Source organism: Mesoplodon bidens (genome assembly GCF_964165515.1).
Source record: "Mesoplodon bidens genome assembly, chromosome: 2".
NCBI lineage: Eukaryota > Metazoa > Chordata > Mammalia > Artiodactyla > Ziphiidae > Mesoplodon > Mesoplodon bidens.
In genome coordinates this window covers 178,591,526-178,601,054 of record NC_138177.1, presented here as the reverse complement: position 1 = coordinate 178,601,054, position 9,529 = coordinate 178,591,526, and the positions used below count along the sequence as shown (strand labels likewise).

Below are 9,529 nucleotides of genomic sequence, written 5' to 3'. Positions count from 1 at the left end.
GGGAACAGACCCCATGACTCCTGCCTGCCCAGACTTCCGGGCGGGGAGGACAGGATGCTCCAGGAGCCAGGGGGCTGAACCTGGCTGACAGCCAGCTCCGGGAACAAACCCTGAACCTCTGTGGTTCCCCCGCCGTGTGTGACTTCCGAGGTCGCCCAGGGTCTCTGTGACAATGACCTCGGCAGTGATGGCTTCTAGGTGGAGATGGGGGAGGCACACACACACACCTACCTTTGCCTCCTGAAACGCTACGATAAGAGAGAAAAGTCTTAAAAACAGGAGCCCAGACGATGGGGAATGTGGGAGAGGAGGGAGCATCAACATTTGGGAAGCCGGGGAAACAGATGGACAGGTGGAAACAGCTCTCTGGGAAGCAACTCTAAGTTGGCAGGAACCAGGAATTGGTGGCACCAGGTCCTTCTGGACGCATGTAAGAATCTGGCCAATCCCTATTTCCCATCCCCCGACCTCAGCAGAAACGTGGAGACTTATTCTTGGAGGGAGTATATGGAGAGTCCCAGGCCCAGCTGAGCCTGGGAGGGGCAGACAGAAAACAGGGGCACTAAGCGGACAGACCAGCCTCCCTTTGACTCAACTCCTAGAACCTGGCCGCCACCAGGCTTCTCTCTTTTTCCTGGGAAGTGTGACGAGTTCAGGAGGAAAGACCTAAAGACACTGACTTAAGGTTCTACAAGCAAATGGCTCAGCCGCCTCACCCACAGTGAAAGTCAGCTGACAAGCCCCCATCATGCGCTCAGAGCTTCCAATTAGCTTTTTAGTCCCCAGTCTTACACAGGAGCAGAACATTCAAGGGTTACTGAGGAAAACGTCACATGTGAGGGAGAAAGACCAAAAAAATCAACCAACCAACAACAAGAACAAAACAGTAAGAAGCAGTGAGAAGAAAATGTCCAAAACTAAAATGAAGCAATAATTAATATCTTCAAAGCAAAAAGAGAGGCCAGAACAAGAAGCAAGAACAGTATGCTATATAACAAGAGCACTCAGAGAACAAAAAACAGTTTGGGGAAATAAAAATATGACAGAAACAAAAAACTCAGTAAGATGTTTGGAAGATAAGATTGAAGAAATCTTCCAGAAAAATAGAGTCAAAAAGAAATGAAAAAAGCAGTAAAGCCCTATACAGTATGTCAAAGACTAAATAACAGGAATTCGGGCTTCCCTGGTGGTGCAGTGGTTGAGAGTCCGCCTGCCGATGCAGGGGACGCGGGTTCGTGCCCCGGTCCGGGAAGATGCCACATGCCGCTGAGCGGCTAGGCCCGTGAGCCATGGCCGCTGAGCCTGCGCGTCCGGAGCCTGTGCTCCGCGACGGGAGAGGTCACAACAGTGAGAGGCCCGCGTACCACACACACACACACAAACGAATTCCAGAAAAAGACAACAAAGAAAACAGAGGAAAGGAAATTATAAACAAAATAATGCAAGGAAATTTCCCAGAACTGAAAAGAACGCGAGTTTACTAATTGAAAATGTCCTCCAAGTGCCCAGAACAACAGATGAAAATAGAACTTTACACCTGATATTTGCAAAACACCAGAGAGAAAAATTATGTTCTACAAACTCTGAGAGACAGAGAGAGAGGGGAGGAGAGTGAAAACAGAGCAGGTCACATACAAAGGATCATGAAAAGAATGATTTTGGAGCTATCGAAATAACAGTGGAAACTAGAAGCCAGCGACCAGTGAATCCCGTATTGGGGTATTCACGCCCTCATGTGTGGTCCTCTCCCACACTGAGTAGGGCTTATGGATAGGGCATGACTGGAATGATGGTGTGTCATGTGTGGCTAGGCATACAAGACATCGCAGCGTCCACCTGGCTCTGTCTCTGATCACTCGATCTGGGGGAAGCCAGCCGCCATGTGTGAGGACACTCAGTGTCCCTGTGGAAAGGTCCACATGGGGAGGAACTGAGACCTCCTAACATCTGTCAGCGTAATCTGATAGTCATGTGACTGAGTCCTCTTGGAAGCTGACCCTCCAGCCCTAGCGACAGCTTTACTGCAACTTCATGAATGACTCTAAACCGAACCAACCAGCTGAGTCACTCCCAAATTCCTGACCCACAGAAAAGACATGTTTATTGTTATTGTTTCAATCTGCTACATTTTGGGCTAATTTTAAACACAGGAATAGATGATAACAATGGAAAACAGCAAATCTCAAAATGTTGAAGATAATTTCCAACATATTTCTATACTAAACCAAATTCTGTATCCATCAAGCATGAAGATGGAATCAAGAGTTTCATGCATATCAGGTTATTTAAAACTTTCATCCCTTGTCCCCTCTCTCAGAAGGCTCCTCTAGGATATGCTTCACCAAAACGAGGGAGTAAACCAAGAAACAGGAAGATATGGGGTCCAAGAGACAAGAGTCCCGACAGGGAATCCCTCTTGGGGTAGTCAGGAGGCTTGGAACAGATTCTTCAGGAAGATGAAAATGATAGGACACCAGTAGAGTCCAAAGATCCTCCAAACAATTTTTTTTCCAGTAATTACTTTTCCTAAATGAAAGTGTTATATACATTATGGTACAACTCATAATAAAGAAATGCATGGTATATATATTAGTTTCTTATTACTGAACATTCCATTAAATATAATCATGAATTATAATGAGGCTAGGTAAAATACTTAGAATCTCACAATAAAAAACAAAACAAAACTGATTAGCGTATTGACCAGAACCTCAGGAAGTGCTTTGAATCCAAACATCTTAAGAGCTTTAGCGATTTGGTAAAAGTTTGGGGCTAAATTAGTGATAAATTTATTGAAAATTAAGCGAATGCAAAAACCCTCCAGGAAAAACAAGAAGCTGTGCCAGAGATAAAAAGTTATCATTTTCTCTGAGTCTCAGCTGAAAACGGCATTTGCATAAGTTGTAACGGTGCAAACACTGATTGCGGAGCCAACCAAGATTATCGTTTAATGCTTGAGAGTGTGGTGGGGCAGGGAAGCAAAGAGCTAAATCCTCAGGTTCCCCAGTGGAAAATCAACAATTATGACTGAAACTGACAAATCGAGAAGTAGTAATACAAGCATATTGTTTAGAGGCGTGACCAAAATGATCAGCTGAAAGAGGTAAACGTGGCTGCCTCCGGGGAGAAAAGCAGGCACAGCAGGGCTGCTATTTCTCTCCTAACAATCCGCATGGGAACTACTTGTATCCTTAAACCAGGGTCGGGGGCGGGGAAGCAGGGCTAATTTTTTTTTAAACTTTAATTTTATTTATTTTTTTATACAGCAGGTTCTTATTAGTTATCCATTTCATACATATTAGTGTATATATGCCAATCCCAATCTCCCAACTCATCCCCCCCAGCCACTTTCCCCCCTTGGTGTACATACGTTTGTTCTCTACATCTGTGGGCAGGGCTGATTTTAATACCTGAATTTCAGAACTCTAGATAGGATTGATTTTATTCTCCGTGCCACAGACTGGGCCTGTTCACGGCCCTCTTCCAGATTTCTGGAACTTTGGAGGACTCAGGTCGCATCCCCACAGAACGCCTGCTTTTGCTTCTGCTTCTGTGGATCAGTCTGTGTCCAAATCACATCCACCCAGCTGTGGGGTTCAGTGCTTGTCCTCAACGCCCACCCTTGCCAGGTGGGTACATGCACGCAGACTCCACTAAAAGTTGGGGAAATGGAGGGACTGACACTGCAGACACCTTCTAGTCCAGGTCAGGCATTCCTGCAGCAACTTCTGCAACCTGGGCCCTCTCTTCTTCCTCTGCCCTGAGAAGAAATCCTGATTTCCACCAGCTCAGTGAGAACGACGTGACATGTGCTCCTTAATGAAGCCTTGCAACAGGTGAGGACCACTGCTCTCATTTTACAGACAGGGTGACCGAGTCAGGAGTTGTGAGTAGCTCAAGTCACAGAGTTAGTGTGACCCAGGTCCAGTACCCCCAGCGCTGGGACCACCCCTCTTCCCTGCCTACCTTCACTCCCTGGGTCATCCTCATGATGGACCTTCCTGGAGCCTGGTCAGTAAGATGAGCCATGGGGAGGAGGGCCACTGAGAGTGGAAGTCCAGGCAGCTGCCCCTGCTGGGAGCCCCAGGGTTCCCCGGCTGAGCTGCAGAGGCCCACGGAGCGGAGTGGCTCCTGGGAGGCCCGCTGCCTGGTAAGGCCTCAGGCATGTCACCTCATCTTGTGTGGCGTTAACAGTCTCTTCCTTCCTGCCTTCCTTGTCCAGGTTAAAGGAATTCAAGCAGGTGACAGGACAGGGCTCCAGAACTGGCCGTCGCCAGTGCTCCTTTGCCTGGTACTTTCTTGCCAGCCAAGTCCTGACTCCACCGGGCCTCCGCGGGAGGGGGAAGACCGGGGGGTTGGAATGGGGAGGTTAGCTTGGGATCAGACTTGCTGACCAGGGGTGAACCCCAAAACATGCTCACAGTCCAGGGGCTTCGTGAGGGTGGAGCATGGGAAGCCCAGAGGGGGCGAGTGACTGGCCTGAGGCCACTCGAGGAGTTGGTGGCACAGCTGGACCCGTTCCCACCCCTATGATGACTGCAGTCTTAGCCCTTGCCGAGTGGGGCCTCCAAGGTGGGTGTCCAGGGTAGGAGTGGGGTTGGGAGTATCCTTGAACCACCACCAGGGTTCCCACACCCACGCTGGCCCCCAACCCGCCAGCCCCAGTCTCCCAGGTTAACACATTCCCTGACCACGTCCCTGCCGAGGGCAGGTGTGGGGTGGGGGAGGTGATGCCGGCTTTTGCAAGGAGCAGGGGCCAATCTCCCGAGTTAGGAGGGGGCTGGAGGCCCCCTCCCCCAGCCTGCATCCTGTTGTGGTGGCTCCTGTCCCAACACCAGACCCTCAGTCCCCTCAGTCAGCAGGACCGAGGTGCCTGCCGGTTCAGCACCTTGGAGAGGGGACAGTCACGTGCCCCCAGAGTCCTTGTGTAGCCGCCCACACCTGCTTTCTCAACCTCTCAACACTTGGGGGAAGCTTCTAGGAACTTACCAGAGGGCAGGCTCACGACGCGGGCAGGCAGGATCTGAGCCCAGGTCTGTAATCTGAGCCGAGTCAAGGCACCTGACTTGCAGGCCCAGGGAACCAGACCTCAATCATGCTCCTCAAAGCTGCCTCTGGGGTCACGTCCGCACCCACCCCAGGATGGGACCTGGCCCAGAGTCTTCTGAGGACCCTGCCGGGCAGCCCCAAGAGAAAGCAAAGCCCTTGATTTTGACAACCCCCAGCCCGGGCCCCATGGGCCTATCACCACCAGCCTTGTGCGGGGCTTGGTGAAGGAAGGCTAAAGCTTCTCAGGACAGACTTGGGTCCAGTTTGATGACCGCTGCATCCCTGGGCACCATGGGGCTCAAGGGGCCGGTCCACGGTTACACAAGGAGGCAGGCCTGCCTACTCCTGTGGCAGACAATTGAAGGCCAGACAGCGGGGCCGGCTCAGGGTCTGGCACACAGGGGAACCCATTAATGGCTGGTGCAGCCCCTGCCTGGGCCCGTTTGAAGTCCAGGGACACACGATTCAGCATTTTGTTATAAATACACGTGTTTGGTGAGTGAGGGGCGACAGAAGGTGGGTGGATGCTGTACACAGCTGGTATAGGCTTGGAGGCTGAACTCCACACACAGGAAGACAGACAGTCCGCCCAGCAGGGCCGGCCGGGCAGCGTTCTGGGGCCTGTAACACTCGGTTGGTGGGTGAGCCAGCGGGGGTCCTGTCCAGGGCTGGTGGGGCCCAGGCGCCCCGGAGGCTCCCTGGCCGAGGTCCTGGGCAGCGGCACGTGGGCTCAGTGCACATCATTCAGAGCCTGGTGGGACACGAGGCCTAGTCAGGAGGGTGCTGGGTTGTGAGGGGGCTAAAGGGGCCCTTCAGGGAGCCCTGGGTCTCCCTGCCCCGCAGGTAGCTCACCTTCCGGGCAAACTCGGGCAGGACGAAGGCTGCCTGGTGCACGTCGGAGTTGTAGTATTTCAGCTGCATCTCTTCCACCTGCTTCTGCGTCAGCTGTTGCACGGGCTCCCGGAAGTTGGTGCTCTGGGGACAAGGGGGGGTCTCAGGAGAGCGCTCTCCGTGCCCACCTGCCCCGCTCCCGCCCCCAGGACAGCCCACAGCTCACTGGGTTTTTGCTGCACAGCATGAAGCCGATCTGGCCACTGGGGTAGGTGGGGATGGTGCAGTAGGCGTAGTCCACCACGGGGAAGAGCGACTTGCAGAAGTGCCGCATCTCCTTGATGAGGTCCAGGTGCAGCCACTGGCACTCGCCTGGGGGCCGGTCAGGCAGCATCAGCACTGGGCAGGCGGTGCCCCCCCCGCCCCACCCCGCCGCGCTCCCACCCCCGCCGGCCCCTTCCCGCGGGGTGGCCCGCTCACCCTGGCAGCAGAGGATGCCGTCCTCTTTGAGGGCGGTCTTCATGAGCTGGTAGTAGGACTCCTTGAACAGACTCTCAGCGGGGCCTGCAGGGGAGTAGGGGGTAAGGGACAAGGAACGTTCCGGCTGAGACTGCCTGAGCCTGGCTCTGGAGGCGGCAAGGGCCGCTGTCACCTGACCACACAGAGCCTCACAGCTGCCCAGGGGCAGAGCTGAGAACTGAAGCCAGGTCTGTAGAGTTCAGAAACCAACTATGAAGAGGGTGCTTTTGAGAGGGGCAGGGATCCAGTACCCCAGTACGAGGGGGCTCCACATTTTAACCCCATTCCTGGGGGGATGCTCATAGGCATTGCATCAGGGGAATCTCCACCCTGAGCCTCGGTTTAAGGCTAGATACCCCGCACACCCTGATGCTGGCCTGTCAAGAGCAGAGAGGAGGCTGAAGAGGAAACTGGGGCCTCAGTGGCCCAAGCCCAGAGCCCCACTCTCTTCCAGGTCCTCAACCAACCGGTGAACTTTGTGCAGTCACCCAGTCCCCCTATTCTGCTGAGCCATGTTTGAGTGGGGAGGTGACAACTTAGAAGGGAAAAGAGCTGCACTAACTCTGGGGCCCCCTGTGTCCTCCATTCCGCAACTCAGACTTGGGACACAGAGGGGGAGGCTGGCTTTCCCTCTGGTGGCTGCCAGAGGCCCCAGGCCATCCGTTGCTTACCCATGGGGTCTGAGGAGTCAGTGATGATGACGTCAAAGGCGTCCTGGTTCTGCTTCATGAACTCAAAACCGTCACCCACGTGTAGGGTCAGCTTTGGGCTACAGTAGCCGATGGCCATGCCCGGCAGGAACTTCTTAGAGACTTGAATGACATCCTGGGGAGGAGACAGGAGGGAACAGGTTGGGCCACGGGGGTTGGGGGCCCTGGAGCCAGACAGAGTTGAGTGGGACCCCCTCTCAGAGCCCGGTCACCTTGGACAAGCCACTCCCTTTGTGGAACCCCAGTTTCCACATCTGTAAAACAGAGAGCAGTCCGGTACCTCCCGGAGGGCTAGCTCCCGCCTGCAGCCCGGCCCACACCTCCGCCACTCCTGCTACCTCTCCCCAGACCCAGCCACCGCAGCTGAGTGGCTTTCTTGCTATGTCAGAGGGTTAGGATTCCAGCCTCCACCGGGAGAGCCTTTCCCTGTCTCCACGTGGCCAGCTGCTTCTCATTCAGACCTCAGCATCAACCCACACCCTAGGGACCTTCCTCACCACTATGCCTTCTCTCACATTCCTTTATCAGATAACCCTTTGATATCGCCTCCTAACTAGAATATCAGCTCCAAGGAGGCAGGGACTGAACCCGGAACCTAGATGCTCACTGAAGCAGGCTGCTGTAAAGTGCAGGTGCACTAGTGGTTGGAGTCCCCTGGGACTTCTCTGAAGCACCAGCTCTTAGTCTTACTAAGAACTAGCATCAGTGGCACACCTACTCTGTGCCAGGTGCTTTACTATCTGGTGTTCTTACTGAATCCTCCAAGGTGTTCTTGAGACCAAGAAACAAGGCCGAGAAAGGTTAAGCCACTTGCCCAAGGGTAAACAGCCAATTCAGGGAGAACTGGGACTTGAATCCAAACCCCGCCCAGCTCCGCGTACTCACCTCGTCAATCTCGCACTGGACCACCGACTCCACGGAGGAATGCTTGACCACCTCCCGCAGGACACCCCCATCCCCGCCCCCGATGATCAGCACCTGCCAGGGGAAGAGTCAGCCAGGAGCGGGGCCCTGGGCACCAGCCCCACCAAACAGGCTCCAGCAGGACTCAGTGGCTGGCCTCCCTGCCCCCCAAACTGCGCTGAGCAGACAGAACCACCTGGAACAATTTCTCCGCTGCTCTGTTCCACAAGCCTCATTACTTCACTTTCGACTCTTAGAAAAGCTCTCCGGCCCTAGGAACCTGGCACGATGTGTCCCCCTTTCCTGGAAACTCCCTCCAGCACTGCTCCTTCTCAAGCTCCAGGCCTCAGCCAGGCTGTCAGCCCCCAATCCTTGTAAAATGGGTGGCTCTCTCCCCACTAGCCCCCTCGTCCTTGCTAGCACTTTCTCTGAAAACCGTTTGGGAAACACCTGAGCTGAGCACTGAGCGCAGCTGCGGCCCCCAGCACTGTTCTGTGGGACCTATCACTGGCCTCAGGGCTGGATGTGGGTGGGATGGGAGTACCTTGCGTGGGTTGGGGTGGCTGTAGAGAGGCAGGTTGGCGATCATCTCCTGGTAGGAGAACTCGTCCCTCTCTGTGCACTGGATGACACCGTCCAACACCAGCACGTTACCGTAGCTCTTACTGCGGGTGGGAGTGACAGTCAGGAATCTGGGTTCCCCGGGAAAGGGGCAACGTGCCCCGACTCGCCCTGGGTGAGAAGAATCTCCCCCAACCTGCAGAGGGGCTCCAGGGGTGAGTCCTAAGGGGTGACACGTGGCGAGGATCGGCGGGCAGGCCCGCTAGGTGGAGGCTGGACTCGGGGTCCCGGCTCTGACGTGTCCGGGACTGACACGTGGAGCTCGGCGCGTCGGGTCGGCGCAGACTCCGGCTCCCTCCCCGCCGAAGAGGACCGCCCGCAACGCCGGCCCCCCAAGCCCGGCGAGACGGGATGCAGGGTGGGGAGGGGACGGAGGGAAGAGACGGGCCTAGTTACGAGAACTTCTGACAGTTCTGCAGGGACAGGAGCGGGCAGAGACGGCCGGGGGCGTCCGGAGGTAAAGGGCGCAAGACAGGGGTCCGGCAGGAAGAGGGGCGGGCTGGGCCGAGACCGGGGCAGGAGTCCCGGCGGGCTGCGTGGGGTTGGGCAGCTGGCAGCCGGCGATCTGGGCTGAGAGCCGTCGCCGGGGCTCCGGGGCGCGGGGCCGGGCGGGCGGGGGTACCTGCGAAAGACGAGGATATCCTGGTACCGCGAGCGTCGATGGTGTAGCAGCTGTTCCACCTGCAGAGACAGGGCCTGGCCGGGCCACAGGCTGCACGTCTCGCGGAACCAGCCCTCACGGATGGCAGCGGGGTCGGAGGCGGCGGGGCCGTCAAGGCCGGGCTCCATGGCGGCGGGAGGGCGGGCGGCGCGGGGCGCGGGCCCGGGACTGCAGGCCGCGCGGAGCCGCAGCACAACGGGACCAACTCCTCCCCGCCGCCCGCGCCGCAACCTAA

General features: G+C 55.8%; 1 protein-coding gene across 2 annotated transcripts; it reads right to left on the bottom strand.

Moving 5' to 3' along the window:
- Window positions 1-5,520: 5,520 nt before the first annotated feature.
- Window positions 5,521-9,529, bottom strand: SRM (spermidine synthase). 2 transcript variants are annotated; one of them, XM_081225646.1, is made up of 8 exons: window positions 9,256-9,528; window positions 8,557-8,677; window positions 7,995-8,087; window positions 7,071-7,224; window positions 6,361-6,444; window positions 6,107-6,252; window positions 5,902-6,024; window positions 5,521-5,800 (listed from the first exon to the last, which is right to left on the bottom strand). In XM_081225646.1, the coding sequence occupies exons 1-8, from the start codon at window positions 9,420-9,422 to the stop codon at window positions 5,780-5,782; spliced, it is 909 nt and encodes a 302-aa protein (XP_081081772.1). In that variant the 5' UTR covers window positions 9,423-9,528; the 3' UTR covers window positions 5,521-5,779. The 2 variants fall into 2 exon arrangements, with proteins under 2 accessions (XP_081081772.1, XP_081081773.1); XM_081225647.1 differs by lacking the exon at window positions 7,995-8,087 and having other exon boundaries at window positions 9,256-9,529.